Source organism: Plasmodium vivax, chromosome 3 (genome assembly GCF_000002415.2).
Source record: "Plasmodium vivax chromosome 3, whole genome shotgun sequence".
NCBI lineage: Eukaryota > Apicomplexa > Aconoidasida > Haemosporida > Plasmodiidae > Plasmodium > Plasmodium vivax.
Window position 1 is genome coordinate 792,941 of NC_009908.2, and position 16,332 is coordinate 809,272.

General features: G+C 39.0%; 2 protein-coding genes and 5 non-coding genes across 7 annotated transcripts in view, besides 3 other annotated features; 6 read left to right on the plus strand and 1 right to left on the minus strand.

The window, feature by feature from the left end:
- Positions 1-231: 231 nt before the first annotated feature.
- PVX_096080 (mago nashi domain containing protein) lies at positions 232-1,648 on the plus strand. Its single transcript, XM_001612723.1, has 4 exons — positions 232-511; positions 743-861; positions 1,012-1,289; positions 1,449-1,648. The coding sequence occupies exons 1-4, from the start codon at positions 477-479 to the stop codon at positions 1,461-1,463; spliced, it is 447 nt and encodes a 148-aa protein (XP_001612773.1). The 5' UTR covers positions 232-476; the 3' UTR covers positions 1,464-1,648.
- A 322-nt stretch (positions 1,649-1,970) lies between these two features.
- Positions 1,971-4,889, minus strand: PVX_096075 (hypothetical protein, conserved; the record flags this gene model as incomplete). Its single annotated transcript, XM_001612722.1, has 2 exons — positions 4,530-4,889; positions 1,971-4,239 (listed from the first exon to the last, which is right to left on the minus strand). Exons 1-2 carry the CDS (start codon positions 4,664-4,666, stop codon positions 1,971-1,973), a joined length of 2,406 nt encoding a protein of 801 aa, XP_001612772.1. The 5' UTR covers positions 4,667-4,889.
- A 7,972-nt stretch (positions 4,890-12,861) lies between these two features.
- Positions 12,862-12,893: a microsatellite.
- Positions 12,894-13,025: 132 nt separating this feature from the next.
- Positions 13,026-15,089, plus strand: PVX_096002. Its single transcript, XR_003001217.1, has one exon. It is a non-coding gene; the product is annotated as a small subunit 18S ribosomal RNA (ribosomal RNA).
- Positions 13,324-13,369: a microsatellite.
- Positions 14,188-14,249: a microsatellite.
- On the plus strand, positions 15,090-15,547 carry PVX_095997. The gene has a single exon (XR_003001216.1). It is a non-coding gene; the product is annotated as an internal transcribed spacer 1 (transcript).
- PVX_096074 lies at positions 15,548-15,707 on the plus strand. Its single transcript, XR_003001220.1, has one exon. It is a non-coding gene; the product is annotated as a 5.8S ribosomal RNA (ribosomal RNA).
- On the plus strand, positions 15,708-15,962 carry PVX_096073. Its single transcript, XR_003001219.1, has one exon. It is a non-coding gene; the product is annotated as an internal transcribed spacer 2 (transcript).
- PVX_096072 overlaps positions 15,963-16,332 on the plus strand; it is a 3,892-nt gene continuing 3,522 nt past the window's right edge. Inside the window, exon 1 of the ribosomal RNA XR_003001218.1 lies at positions 15,963-16,332. This exon is cut by the window's right edge and continues 3,522 nt beyond it. This is a non-coding gene — a ribosomal RNA (large subunit 28S ribosomal RNA).

Here is a 16,332-nt window from a genome sequence, read left to right on the forward strand (position 1 = left end):
GCATACTCACCAATTTCTATGTTATCGTGAAAAGCTAGCCAGGCATTTTTTTAAACAGAGCCGCTCACATTTACTAGCTTTTACTTGTTTGTCACTTTTGCCGTTTCTCGAAGTGCCTGCGTAATTCGAAAAGCAAAGGTGCACTTCGTTCTCCACCGCATTGTTTATCCGTGCCAATTTTTTGTAGGCAACATTGTAATTTGTTTTTTTTTTTTTTTTTTTTTTTTTTTTGAGTCCCCCTTAACTGACAACATGAAAATTGCGAAAGCGATGCGAATTAAAAAAAGGGCTACAGAAAAGGAAACAAAAAAATTCCCTCCAACAGCTGCTTTTAAAAAGTGTCATTAAAGAAAGTCAGCATTTCCTCCGCTTCTCAGCGCAGCATTTTTTAAATGTACATATGAACACCCATAAATGTGATATATATATGCATTTGCAACAAATAGCCGCCAGAGAAAAAGCTTATCACAGGGGAAATGTCCAAGAGAGATAGATTTTCCTTTAGATACTAGTAAGTAAAAAAGGGTCGCTTACTAATGAGTGTTTCTTACTCTCGTGGGGTTCTCCCTACTGTGCGGCGATGTTGACTGATACGTTGTGTTCGCGGAAGGGCGATCGGTGCGGTGACGTAAACATGTGTAGATGCCGATAGAAGGGGGTGGGTGGACCTTCTCCGCCCTATCACCATATGGCCCTATCACCACATCGCTGCCCCCCCTCTGTACACTCCCCTTTTTTTCAGCGTTGGGCATGAAGGGAAATTCGGCCATGAGTTCCTCGAGTTTGAATTCAACTCCAAGGGGAGACTAAGATATGCTAACAACTCTAATTATAAAAATGACAAAATTATAAGGAAGGAGGGTAAGCGATAATGCACAGGTGTATGCTTCGCGGCATATGGCTGGTTCATCTGTGCATATGCCAAGGTTGGAGTTAGCCAGCGAGAAGGAGAGACCTCCTTTTATATTAATTATCACTGACTGTCCCCTTTATTGGCTCCCCTTTTTTCAGCCTACGTGAGTAAGTCCGTACTGAATGAGCTAAAACGCATAATTGAAGAATCGGAGATTTGCAAAGAAAGCGATAAGTTATGGCCTGCCCCGGACAAAATAGGAAAACAGGAGCTAGAAATTTTCTTAGATGGGAATGAATATTATTTTACGACTTCCAAAATTGGGTCTCTTTCTGATGTGAAACAGTGCGATGACCCAGAAGGACTCAGAGTGTTCTACTACCTTGTGCAGGACTTGAAGTGTTTCTTGTTTTCTCTCATTTGCTTGCACTTTAGGGTAAGTAGGGAAGTAAGGAGCAATAATTATATAAAGTGTGTGTATATGTTGGAGGAGCCCTCATGCGGTGAAGCGCTTCCCCCCAAATGGAATTTATCGCACGTTTGTACAACCCCATCTCATGGTTAAAACTGACGTACGTGTTTTTCCCCTTTTCAGATTAAGCCTGTGTGAAGTGATACCCAGGATTCTTCCCCTCACACATCCCTACATACCAGCACAACGGTATGCTTTGTTAAAACCTTTTTTTTACTCTTTTTTTAAGTTAAAAAAAAAAAGGTAATCATGTCTGTGCATATGTGTTTGCATATACATGTGAAGGACGTTTCCTGTGTGCAGAATGCCAAAGAAACGTTGAAAAAAAAAAAAAAAAAAAAACGTAAAACCAAACAAATGACCCAAAATTGACATTTTTAATTAAAAAGAACACTGCATGAAGTTGCGGTGAAAGGGAATTTCCCTAGGCGTATGACACGCCATCCGTGGGGAGGCATTTTTCCAAAGGTAGAGACAAATAAATTGAGCCCTCTTATTGGTGGTCCAAATGGGGAGATACCACATTTTGGCCCCTTTTTACAACATGCGGAGTGGCTCAACTGCGGGCACCGCTTTGCTAATTGAAGGGGCGTCCTCAGCGCTAGTTGTTGTGTCTTTCTTTTGTGCCACATGGGCGCTTTAGCTTTATTCGCCATCGTCATCGTCGTTATCGTCATCATCGTCGTCGTTATCGTCATCATCGTCGTCGTTATCGTCATCATCGTCGTCGTTATCGTCATCATCGTCGTCGTTATCGTCATCCTCGTCATCTTCATCATTATCATCCTCGTCATTATCATCTTCATCCTCATCCTCCTCTTCTTCGTCATCCTCCTCTTCATAATCATCCTCCTCTTCTTCGTCCTCCCCTTCTGCCTTGCCGGCCTCCCCCCGACGGCGTTTCCCCCCTTTGCTTACCCCCTCGTCGGACTCATTCGAGGAGTCGTGCCAACTTTCGCATTCACTAGATGGTTCTTCCTCTGAGTCCCCCACCTGCTGGAGCGTTTTCTGCCGCTTGGATGCCTTGGGCCCGCCCCCATTCTTCACCGTATGTTCAGACTCATCAATGGGAAGGGACCGAAACAAGCAGCTGGTCAGTATATGACCGACATGTACTCTCTTAATAACTTTTTTCATCTCCAAATTGAGTATACTTAAAAATCTGTCATAGCTAACTGAACAAAGAAAATTCCCTCCCCTGTGTAAACTTAGAGAAGATATGGCCCCATTATGGATTTTAAATTTTTTAAGAAATAGAATTAAGAATTGGTCAAAGTTGTCTTTGGCCCACATAACAGGCAAGTCATTTCGTAAGTGACTTTTATTACTGCTTTGATATTCTTTGTAAAATTCGTACAAGCTTTGTTTGTTTTGAAGTAGAAAGGAGGGGTCTCCCTTTTTCTCTTCTTCACATGTCAGCTTTTCCTGTGCGCATTTTTTGATATAAATATATTGTAGCAGTTTGTTCCCCGTGACGACTTCGAATTTGTACACGTTTCCGTAGTTGTCCGAAAGGAAGATAATTTGGCTGTCCTTGGAGGCGAGTTTTTTTATGAAGTAATTGCTGCACTGTGATTCGTTTGGGTTCCTCTGGGGGGATGGATTGTCATCCTTTTTTTCCTGTGCATCCCCATTTGGGTTCACTCCTGTTGTTTCGTTTCCGCCTCTCTTTTGCTGCTGAAGTTCTTCATGCATTTTAAAATTGTTGGCCTTCACTTGGTTGGCGTTAAATTTGACGTGGAGTTCTTCCTCTGCATAGTGTGGTTGGGGTGCCAAATTGCTGGCGCGTCGTTTCTTCTCTGTTTTATGGTCTGCCTCTCCGTTTCTCTTTTCGCCTTGTTCGTTATCCCCATCCACTTCTCCCTCCTGGGTCTGCGGCGCTCCCTTGGTCTCCATTTCCTCCCGCCCCACGTGTGAACTGCTGCTTATACACGTAAACACGAGGTCGCTCTCCGAGTAGTTATGATCGAAACAGGAAAACTTATTTCGACTGATATTCCCCCTCTTATAGTGGTCATAAACGTAGACCGGCTTTTCTTGGCAACGCATATCATACAGAATAATTTTGTGGTCATACGTTGCAGCTGACAGTATGTTGACATTGATGTCGTTTAGGAAGCTCACAGATTTTATTAAACTTTCGCAATTTAAATTTAGCAAAGTCGTTCCTATGTTTTTTGATTTCCAGAGGTAGCTGCCCGTGAATAAGTCAAATACTTTTAAGCAATTTTTGTAGCCCCCGATGGCCAGTCTGTTTGTTAGTACCTCATTGACACAGGCAGCATCAATTGGGTTACTTAAGATGTACGACTGGCAGATGGCTTCTTCGGAAAGCATATTATCGAAGTGATAATCTGTGCATATATCTTCCACTCTCACATTTGTATATTCGTTTGTTTTTATGATGACATTGTTGTGGCTATTTTTTTCTTCAATTTGTTTGAATTCGATACACTGCAATACTTCGTTTTTGTAGTTTTTAAAATAAAGCTGCCTTTTTTTCGCAGCATCCTTTTCGTGCTTCACTTCATCTTCCTTACTGAGGTGGTACTTACCACGTTCGTTGTCGCAGTCCCAATTTAGCACATGCACATGTCCCCCATTACTCACGGTGAGGAGAAGTCTATCATTTTGCAGGTAACTTTCATACACTCCATTTTTTACATTTTCACTGGTGTAGAGGGGCATGAACTCGGCATAATTAGTATACCTCTCTTTTTCCTTATCGAGCAAATCTTTGTATATCACGCTATGGTGCTGATTAAGCATCCTTGTGTAAATACAATTGTTGCAACTAAGAAATGATAGCAAGCATATGTCGCTGATGTTCGGGTTTGGTTCATCATACGGGAAGGCAAAACCTTCGACTAGTCCGTTCTTTCTGCATAGCGTTATTTGTGACTCTTCATATCCTCTATTAGAGGGGGGGAGGTAGGGAAAAAAGTGAGTAACTGGTGGGATATGCGTGGCGTGTGAACATTTTAGGACAGGCATATACACCCATTTGCGGCGCTTCCACTTGCACGTCGCGTAAGCGGCAATAGTGGCTTGCACCCAATATGAGGCAGTAAACGCGGTAACGCTTATGGTGGGAAGAGCAAGCCGCTCTTTCCCCTCGTATAAACATCTACATATCACACTGATGCGCCTGTAGAAGTACGGTACATGCGCGCGCAACACGGTGGATATATAAAAATGTATTACCCGTATCCGCCGGACCACGTCACGTGGTTGATTGTTCTCCTCAAGTCGGGCTGGAGCGTTTGCTCAGAAATGGAACTCTTGGGTCTGCATTGTACATACTTGAGTAGGCCTATCTTATCGGACGTAATTACTTGCATCGTTTCCTGTCAAATGGTTTATCCGCTCACTTACCTTGTTTTTGCTACATGCGCGCCGATGCGGTTATGTTTAAAAAATAGTTCACGCATTTCTTTGGGAGCAAAGAAGGAAGCGGCGGAGTAGCACAATTCACGCCAAGTAAAGTGCCGATCGCCTCAAACGATAAGTCGACGTAACCTATATTTTGTGGTTCCCTTATTTTGCATTTTCAGGGATGAAGTTAAAAAAATCGCGGAAATAATGCGTCCTTAGGCTTAGGAGTTTATTTCCTACATTGATGTGAAATATATACCGGGAAAAAAGGGGCGCAAAAAAAAAAAAAAAAATATCGGCAAATATGCATAATATATATGTATGTATGATATATTATAGCAGCCCCGCAAAGGTGACTGGGAGGCGAGCAAAATGGGCGAAGAGGGAAAATGCAACACGTGATGGCGGGATGAAAAAAAAAAAAAAAAAAAAAGATTATACTACCGCATGTATTTTCGGAGAAGTTACCTAATCTTTTGAAGTGAAGGAACCATTTTAAATATGTTGAAGTCCAGCGATACGTTGCTACATAAAATTGCTTCGCAGGTGGCATGTTTTCATACTGAAGTTGAGAATGTTTTTTGGGGGGAAAGCACTTTTAAAATATTTCACCATTTTAAGACGCTGCGAGAGGTTTTTCCCCCCTCCCCTTGTACCGCAATTTTGATAAAAAAAAGGGGGGAAACTTTGTGCATCAGCTTTGCATTATCAGGTGATTCCATTTTATTCGATGGGGCCCACAACCCACTTGTATGGAAATTTTTCCTTTAACAGTTGTTAACTATGCGTAAAGCAGGTTGGTGATTCCCCGCAAAGGGGGAACCAAGTTAAGTATTCGTTGTTCCCTACATATGTACACGTTTTAAAGGGCATATTATGGTGGACATTTTTTAATCACTTGCTGTGCACTTCTCATGAAGGGAAAGAAGCGTAACATGGAACATCTCTCAGAAGCGCACTTTTTATTTTCGCAAGCGATATTTTTTTTTGCAGAAATGTTTCCTTTTTGGGTACTTGGTCTCTTCGGCTTGTCCATATGCAGTAACGCAGTTGTGGATCCATTTGGTTTTACTTTGCCACTTGTTGATTCGTCAAATGGCAGAAATGCGCATCTCTTTTAGTTTACCTTTTTGATGATGGAAAATGCGTTGCGCGTTTTTTTTTCCTTTTTTTAACGTTTGAGCATTCTTCAAAAGGAGGGGATGGCACACTTTTTGGCCCCTTTTTCTTGACTTGGCTATTTTTCCTTCGATATGGTGACATTTTTGCGTGCCATTTTGGCTAGCTGTTTTTTTTTTTTTTTTTTTTTTTTTTAAATCACTTAAAATGTATATATTAAAAAAAAAAAAAAAATTGTCTGCCATTTGTGAAACATTTTCTTTAACAATTCCATAGTTGTACAATTTTACAAGCGTTTATTTTGCAAACACGTAAAAGAGAAAATTAAACACAATCTCGCTGGTAGACAAATTCGTAGAAAACATAAGTGTCTCATTTTTGTAACGCTTTTTTAGCAAAAGTGACTCGTATTGTAGGGGAAACCTTAACGTTAATCTGTTTATGTAGTAAAAAAAAAAATAAATTTCCTTTTTTTTTTTTTTTTTGTTAAAAGACCACTATTTTGCAAAATGGCGAATCCAATCGTTGGCTGCATGACAACTTTGGCTAATTTTATAGCAGACATTTGCAATGCCCTGATAAGTTGCGTGGACGGTTCGTGTAAGGCTTTAACGTGCCAGTAAAGGATGGGAATGTTTCTTTTTTTTTTCATGAAAGATGGGCGGACCGGTGACTACTATGAGGGGGACACCATGTGTAGTTCTGCTTTTAACTGAAGAGAGATTTAGGAGGGAAAAATATGGGAAGAAAAGGAAGACCAAGGGAATCTTTAGAAGGTAAGCAATTCAGAGGAATTAATTTTTACAAGAGTTAAGTATAACCTTTTTATCTCTGAGGATGCTTTTCGTTCGAAGTGATTATTTTTTTTTATTTTTTTTTTCGTTTACCGTCCGCTTAGTTCTGTCTACACGGAAGTTGCACATGACCGTTTTTTTCGTTTTCTCTTTCTTTTTTTTGCTACGTGTGTGTTAAACTCGAACAGTGTTAAACTGCTAATCTTTGAACAACTCCGTTAGAAGGGCTGCCTTCCTTTTTTTTTCTTTTTTACCGCTAAAAAAAAATCCAAATGGTGGCCATACAGAACAGTGTCATATGAATTGTATAAATGGGGGGAATCCAATTCTTCCTGTTGTGTTCTCCATTTCTGTGCAGAATATGCTCAAAAGGGATTGACAACAAAGGGGACTATGCATCCCTCTAAGCTGTGCACTACCTAAGTGAAAAGGAGTTTTTTTTTTTCTAGGTGGGGCAACGACGCTGTTTTATAGAAATGGAAGCTCCTACATTTGGGTAATACATGTATGGTTCGGCACACAATTGAGCTAATTGAGTTAGGTGAAAAGGATACCCTAAATGGCGGGCTCTCTTTTATTTCGAAGGGGTAATCCGAGAAGGGCTCATTACACGCAGTGGAGGTCCCCAATGGTACATTCCAATTGGGTAATATAAACGCAGGTGTGACTATGCGTATGTGTTGGTGAAGAAGCGGCACGAATTCATTGGCCAGATTGATGCACCTCGATAGGCACAATTTTTTCAGCTTTGCTTCCAATTTTTAGGAGGCAAAAATAAACTGGGGATGGGCCTACGAAGCAGACATATAGGAATGGTCCATCGAATGATACACACGAGTGAACATGCGCATTTGTGCAGGACAGTACGCGGTATTGTTCCCCCCCCTGGGTAGTAAAACTTTTTGGGACGCCTCCACATTGGAGAGCATAAAATGAATTATTTATTTTTTCACAAGAAAGTGCCATCAGTTGGATAATTCAGTCACGTCCACTTTTTACACCGCATGTAGATTCATTCCAAGCGGAAGTTAAAATTGCGTCCAAGTTGCATGCGAGTAAAAGGGAACCCCGTCAGCAGTTCATCCCCCGTTTAAGTTGGTTCATATGTAGACCTGCATAGGTGCGTGTCAACCCTGCTGGCGGTTCCACTGTTTATTTATTTATTTTTATCGCTTTAGTAGGTAGCCGGTGTGTGAAAAATTTTTATGATAAGTTGCACTTCCAGTGGGGGGTTTCAAATTGGAAAGAATACGAATGCACATTTCGAGGTGCGTTTGAAGCGTCTAGCAGTGGGAGAAATGAGTCGGTAAGATTTAGAACCTCCGGGTAATGCTATAACTTTTGTGTGACCATTGCGCTTTACACTTTTGGGAGTAAAACATAGATTAGTTTCCCATGACGTTTTCTTTCTTTTTCCAATTTAAAGTGACAACGGGGAAACATACGTTAACGGAGGAAGGGGCAAAAATGATGCGCGTTATCTGAGACATAGTTGGAAGATTCGCCAAAAGTGGGGGTCTCATAATAATTGGTTAGAAAATCCTCCCAATGAAGTAGCACTTTCTTTTCACTAGAACCCGCATTTTGTCACGTGTGTGAAAGTTATATCATTTTAGGAAAGTGAAACGTGACAAGTTCGCAAAGGATTGCAGAATTTGGAGCAAAAATGGTCGAATTGGGGGGGTTAGAACAAATCTAACTTGCTCTATATTCAGAAAATGCAAGTGCATTAGGAGTTTTTTTATTTTTCCACGCCAATTGGAAAAAATAAAAAAAAAGATGTATATACGGTTACATTTCCCCCCTTTCTATAATTTACCAATGGATGAGTAATTTGCTGTTTGGCCACGTGGTTGGCATTTCCCCATTCGAACGACCAGCGTTAAAAAAAAAAAATGAAGTACTTAATGTGCAGTATATATTACTACAATTTATGCAGAAAGGGAGACCAAACAACTGGTAAGGTGGGAAAAAATATGTGAAGAGAAAATTACAACTTGGATGTAATTTTTTTTTATATAATTTTTGAGAAAATTGCTCATTTCAGTGCTTTCAAAAAATGGGGAACTGAGATGGCCACGCTAAAAAAAATTGTGTGCACATTTCTTTACAACCAGGACGGATATACAAATGGGCAATGTGTACACATTATAAACGTATACACATTTGTACACCTTTTTTTCGCGAAAGCGAATGGGTGTAGGCGTAACCAGGGGCCCCGAATCGAGGAAATAAATTTCAAAGTCTGTAATGAAAAATTAACTCTGGTACGTTTGGCTGTTAGAAACGTCCTAGATTTGCAACCATTTTGAACTGAGAAACGGGAATAGATTAAAGCGAAAAGGAAAGAGGTAAAAATGGGGGTAAAAGGAAAGAGGTAAAAATAGGGGCAAAAAGAGAGGTAAAAAAAAAAAAAAAAATTAAAATAAATTAACCAATGCGTAAACATTACCTTTTGTTCACAAGTGTGTGCTTCCGTTTTGCCAATTTGCCAACTTTTTTGAGAAATTTCAGAAAAGTACACCCTTAAGAATCAGCATTTGAAAAAATTAGCCAAACTACTGTACAGGCGTGTGTGCGAATAGGCGCTTGCATAAGTATAGCCACAAAATTAGAGTACACGCGCTAAATGAGAAGCAAGTAGGCAGGAATTACCCCTCGTTCCAGCGAATAGTAGAAGCTCCTCATTCTCATCCTTTTGAAATAGGCCTTTCTGCTGTGCAGTATAGTATATAAGAAAATCATTTCCCATTTGCAGTACTTCCAACCTCCACTAGAATGCTCTCAATAAAGTTTTTTATTTTTTCTTTGATATGGATAGTTCTATACGTAAGTTTACATGTGTGGGCACTTGAATGGGGAGAAAGAGTTCCCCGTTTTTTTTGGGGGGAGTCCATGCCAAGTGGGTTAGAGGCCATATTAGGGTGACCGTTCATACGTGCAAAGTAGCGCGTTTTGCCCACAGAGGAGTGCACCTGCGCGTGGGTATCTTTATTATATGGCGCGCCTTAATGGCAGCGTGCCTGTACTTGGAGCGCCGTCCAATATTAACTATTTATGTTTCGTTTTGCAGTGTGAGCGGGCAAAGGAGAGTTCCTTTTTGATGAACTACAGCAAGTAGGTGTATGAGGGGATCTGCCCCTACCAGGCAGATGCTCACATGTGCGGCGTACGCGAGACGGAACCGAAGAAATCAATTTCTTCATTAAGCAGAACGTGTGTAATGAATTTGCACGCGCTCATTTTAGCACCTTTTTACATTTTTTTCTCTCCTTTTTTTGCGTCTTTTTTCCCCCCCTTTTGGTAGATCGCCCCAAGAATTGAACCGTCGTATTTTGAGGTAGGGAAGTGGAAGAGGGCGCCTAAAATGGGCACGCGACAGTTTTATACTTATAGTAGCATGCCCCACGATGGACGCTGGAGGCATGAGCCTTTGGGAGTTCTCTTGAAATGTTCTTTTATTTATTTATTTATTTATTTATTTTTTATTTTTTATTTTTTATTTTTTTGCTCATTTATGGTCCATTCCAAATGCATCCACTTTGTCATTGCCCGTTCTCGCTTACAGATTGGAAACTCCGGAACCATGGGGAGATTCCCAAACGTACGAAATTACCACCAGAGATAAGTCTGGAAATTTGATTACGACCGTGTTTAACAAAAATGCAGAGGCGTTGTATTTTTACATAAATAGAAGGGCATCAAAGGGGGATGGGTCAAGCAGAGGAAGGAGCTCCAAGTTGAGAAAAAGAAAAAAACAGAATTAAGTTCTATCTCATTGGGTGTGAGAAGATGTATTTTTATTTTTTTTTTTGGTATTTTTTTTAAGTGATTTTTACAAAAATTTGACCACATTTTTTTTTTTTTTTGTGTTGCCAAGCTGTTCATCCGCAGCTGAGCGAGCCTGTGAGTGCACTTTTATTTCGTAAAAAAATGTAGAAGTTTTTTAAGCGTTGTGTGCACATGGGAAAAAATGAAATAAACATGCATGTGTATTTTACATGTGTGTTTTACATGTGTATTTTACATGCGTGTTTACATGCCTGTTCATCTACATGCATGCTCCCGAATGGGACTCTTTTGGGAGTGAAGCCCATTTGTGGTGCAGACTCACAGGGACATTTTCAAATACGTGTTAAATTTGTTCCTTTTTTTTGTGCAAAATTGTTCGATAAGATAATCTGTTTCTTTTTTTTCTTCAAATTGACTTAAAAGAACACTAACGACGTTACTGCGTTGAGAGCCAGTCGGTGCAACGCTGCGGCGAGCGTTGACAAGCATATTCGCACTGTGCGGTGTTGCAGTTCGGTGTGGCGCGCTACGTGGGGGCACACTCCCATCATCATCATCATTATCATCGTGGTCACCATCACCATCATCATCGCGCTTTTATTGTTGCGCTTTTTTTATGCGCAAAGGAAATTTGCACATACAGAATGGGGACGTGTGTGGAGGAGGGGGCGGTTGCGCGGGGATAAGTTCGCGAAAAAATGGGAGTGGCCGCTCTTCATACACAAAGAGGTGGCGTTATTGTAATGTGGCGTGGCGTGGCGGGGGTTGGACGGCGTCACCGAACGGGGGGATTGCGCTCATTTGTATGGTAGGCAAATTATTCGTCGCAGTATAAGATACGATAACTGTGATTTTGTTTTTTCATGATGTGGTTATGTGCGCTCGTAAACCGTAAAACAGCGCATATCATTGCAGGAGGAACAACGCCATTTGGACGCTACGCGCGCGTCCATCACTTTGTTCGAGCAGATGGTGGTGGTTGCCCCAAAAAGGACTTCACAAAATTGCTATCACCTTGACGTTTTTTTTTTTTTTTTTTTTTTTTTTTTTTTTGTTTAAAATAAAATATTTAAGCGTTTTTTCTTGCAACATGGGACTTCCCTTTGGATAAATTGAGTTGAATAAATTTATTTTGGGAGTAAAGGGAACTGTACAAGTTGTAAAAAAAAAAAACTTCCGTTAAGTTGCAGTTATACAGATCAAGCGCAAAGGGGGATGACAATCAAAAGTTCTGAACAAGCGGAGTAAAAATAAAAAAAAATAAAAAATGTAGAACTTAAAAAATGACAACATTTTCCCAAAATAGTGCAACATACTGCTAAGCACTGCTAATTTGTTGCTATTTTGCTACATTACACCATACCACTTTAAAGCAATTTTTTGATGAATATTTCCATTGCATAGCAAGAGTGTCAAATTTTATGTAGGCAAAAATTTCATAGGCTGAAGGGCGTGGGCCATTGTGGTCGGCATTTTTAAATGGGGCTAGTATTTTACCCATGCTGATGGGGATGGTGCGTGCTAGGGGAAAAATATGCCCTTGAATTTTTAATGTGATTAGCAGTGCATGCAAGCGTGGCAAATTCTTTTAGTGGATTATTTCGCGCATAAGTGGGTGGATGCTTGAGCACCGTTTTAGTGGTCTCATTGCAAAGCACCAGTTTATTGAGAAGCATGGTATGTTCATATACATTTTTTAACATGAACAGAGCAGTCAAAAAAAATTTCAAATTTGTAATAAATGATTTACGAAGGGCCTCCACGAAGCTCCCGTAAAAGGAAAGGAAAAAGAAAAAAGGAAAAAAAAATTTGCTATTTTAAAACGAGAAAAAAAAAGGATCAAAAAATAAGTCAATTGAAATTCAAAATGATGAAGTCATTGATTTATTTTTTTGATTTAATTTATAGTAAAAAAAAGTATTTAATTTGTATTTTTTGTGCGTGTATGCAAAATTAAGGAATTTATAACAAGCAAACAAATTACAAATGAAGTTACTAAATTTCTTAGTTTTGTTTATTCGTATATGAAGTACATTTTAAGTATGATTTTTTTGTATATAAAAAATTCCTTTGCCTTTTACTGAATTATTTTGTTACTTATTTTAAGTAGACCAAAAATTGCTTGGATTTTTCATTATAAGGATGAAACGTTCAAGGCAATGAAAAAAACAAATAATGTTTCAATAAATATTAAGTTAAATTTGTTTTAACATTAAATAATGGTAGTCTGTTCAATTGTATGCTATACAATTTGTATTACTTATAAAAAGTATCATACTGAAGTGAGGTAATTACTTACAAGGAATGATTTGGAGAAATTATTGCTTACTTTTTAAAGTTTGCAATGTTTATTCAAAGATTTCCAATTTGTTTGTATTTACTCTTACGATTTAGTAGGTGCAAAAATTCCTATCATAAAGTTATAAGAAAAAATAACTAAATGATTAGGAAAATGACATAATAAAACATCAGCTGTGAGTTGTTAGTATATTATTACTCGAAAGAATAATAATAAATATTAATAAAAGAATTGCAATAACATTTATATGGCGTCGTAGCAAATGAAGGGTTGTGGCAAATCGCTACTACCTTTCTGATGCTGTTGCTTCATATAAATAGTAACCTGGTTGATCTTGCCAGTAGTCATATGCTTGTCTCAAAGATTAAGCCATGCAAGTGAAAGTATATGCATATTTTATATGTAGAAACTGCGAACGGCTCATTAAAACAGTTATAATCTACTTGACATTTTTTCTATAAGGATAACTACGGAAAAGCTGTAGCTAATACTTGCTTTAGCACTCTTGATTCATTTCTTGAGTGTGTACTTGTTAAGCCTTTTAAGAAAAAAGTTATTAACTTAAGGAATTATAACAAAGAAGCGACACATAATGGATCCGTCCATTTTTAGTGTGTATCAATCGAGTTTCTGACCTATCAGCTTTTGATGTTAGGGTATTGGCCTAACATGGCTATGACGGGTAACGGGGAATTAGAGTTCGATTCCGGAGAGGGAGCCTGAGAAATAGCTACCACATCTAAGGAAGGCAGCAGGCGCGTAAATTACCCAATTCTAAAGAAGAGAGGTAGTGACAAGAAATAACAATACAAGGCCAATCTGGCTTTGTAATTGGAATGATGGGAATTTAAAACCTTCCCAAAACTCAATTGGAGGGCAAGTCTGGTGCCAGCAGCCGCGGTAATTCCAGCTCCAATAGCGTATATTAAAATTGTTGCAGTTAAAACGCTCGTAGTTGAATTTCAAAGAATCGATATTTTAAGCAACGCTTCTAGCTTAATCCACATAACTGATACTTCGTATCGACTTTGTGCGCATTTTGCTATTATGTGTTCTTTTAATTAAAATGATTCTTTTTAAGGACTTTCTTTGCTTCGGCATGGAAGTCCTTGTTACTTTGAGTAAATTAGAGTGTTCAAAGCAAACAGATATAGCATTGCGCGTTTGAATACTACAGCATGGAATAACAAAATTGAACAAGTCAGAATTTTGTTCTTTTTTCTTATTTTGGCTTAGTTACGATTAATAGGAGTAGCTTGGGGGCATTTGTATTCAGATGTCAGAGGTGAAATTCTTAGATTTTCTGGAGACAAACAACTGCGAAAGCATTTGCCTAAAATACTTCCATTAATCAAGAACGAAAGTTAAGGGAGTGAAGACGATCAGATACCGTCGTAATCTTAACCATAAACTATGCCGACTAGGCTTTGGATGAAAGATTTTAAAATAAGAATTTTCTCTTCGGAGTTTATTCTTAGATTGCTTCCTTCAGTGCCTTATGAGAAATCAAAGTCTTTGGGTTCTGGGGCGAGTATTCGCGCAAGCGAGAAAGTTAAAAGAATTGACGGAAGGGCACCACCAGGCGTGGAGCTTGCGGCTTAATTTGACTCAACACGGGAAAACTCACTAGTTTAAGACAAGAGTAGGATTGACAGATTAATAGCTCTTTCTTGATTTCTTGGATGGTGATGCATGGCCGTTTTTAGTTCGTGAATATGATTTGTCTGGTTAATTCCGATAACGAACGAGATCTTAACCTGCTAATTAGCGGCAAATACGACATATTCTTACGTGGGACTGAATTCGGTTGATTTGCTTACTTTGAAGAAAATATTGGGATACGTAACAGTTTCCCTTTCCCTTTTCTACTTAGTTCGCTTTTCATACTGTTTCTTTTTCGCGTAAGAATGTATTTGCTTGATTGTAAAGCTTCTTAGAGGAACGATGTGTGTCTAACACAAGGAAGTTTAAGGCAACAACAGGTCTGTGATGTCCTTAGATGAACTAGGCTGCACGCGTGCTACACTGATATGTATAACGAGTTATTAAAATTACGATTCAGCTTGCTGTTTCGTATTTTTCCTCCACTGAAAAGTGTAGGTAATCTTTATCAGTACATATCGTGATGGGGATAGATTATTGCAATTATTAATCTTGAACGAGGAATGCCTAGTAAGCATGATTCATCAGATTGTGCTGACTACGTCCCTGCCCTTTGTACACACCGCCCGTCGCTCCTACCGATTGAAAGATATGATGAATTGTTTGGACAAGAAGAAGGGGGATTATATCTCCTTTTTTCTGGAAAAACCGTAAATCCTATCTTTTAAAGGAAGGAGAAGTCGTAACAAGGTTTCCGTAGGTGAACCTGCGGAAGGATCATTATTGGAACGATGGCGAATGGACTGCTTTGTGGTTTGGCGGCGAATAGTGAGATAATTATTTGTTTTTTGAAGTATCGGAAGATGTTTTAATGAATAAGTAATTGTTTTGCAATTTGCTTGCCTCATTTACGAAGTATGTCTTCATTTGCAAAAAAGATTTCTCTGCGCAATTGGAATAATCGGCAGTAAAATGAATGTAATAGTTTAATTTGATATGCATTTTTACGAATACATGGCTAATTAAATTATTATGTTTGTTTTGTTGGTGATATTTCAATTTGCGCAGGAAATCCCAACAATTTTCACCGATCAATCTTTTACATAAATGTGTCATGTCTGCATGATAAAAAGTGTGTTTATAAATATTGCTAGTTAACATAAAGAAGAAAAGCAGTAGGGGAAAATTAAAAGAAGGTAAAATTTCTATTAATTTTCCCAATTGCGTAATTCTCTATTAATTAGCACAGTCTTAACGATGGATGTCTTGGTTCCTACAGCGATGAAGGCCGCAGCGAAATGCGATACGCAATGAAAATTGCAGTGACTGTGAATCATCTGAACGCTGAATGTAAACTACACCAATTCTTCTTTGAAGAATAATGGTACTCCTTCATAAAAACTTGAACGTGTAGAAAGCCATATAATGCAATCCTTTGCAGAGCAGAGGAAGAGAAGGTGATTTGGCAAATCTGCTACTTCACAGTGTGTTCTGAAGTATTGCCGTAAAAAAGTGATGCTTGCAGGATTACATGAAAACTTCTCATGGAAAAGCAAATTTTCTTCATAGCGTAGTAAAAGTAACAGTTTATTTGCGCACTGTATTTTTGGCTAAAGCAGCTTTCATGAAGTTCACTTCTTGATTGCCGCTAACGCGTCGTGGTTCTATGTTAGGAGGGCGAATCCGCCGAATTTAAGCATATAATTAAGCGGAAGAAAAGAAAATAACAATGATTCCTTTAGTAACGGCGAGTGAACAAGGACCAGCTCAAAAGGAAAATCCCTCGGTTTGTGCAAGCTTACCTTGGGAATTGTCATGTTGAGTAATTTTCCAATTAATGCCTTAGCATTCAAGCGAAGTGAGCAGGAAAGCTCTCCCTAAGAGGGTGAAAGGCCCGTAGTTTGTTGCTTTCTATTTTTTGGAATTTTACTTCTAGAGTCGTGTTCTTTGAGATTGGAGCACTAATTCGTGTGATACATTTCACATAAAGCTAAATATGTGTAGGAGACCGATAGCAAACAAGTAC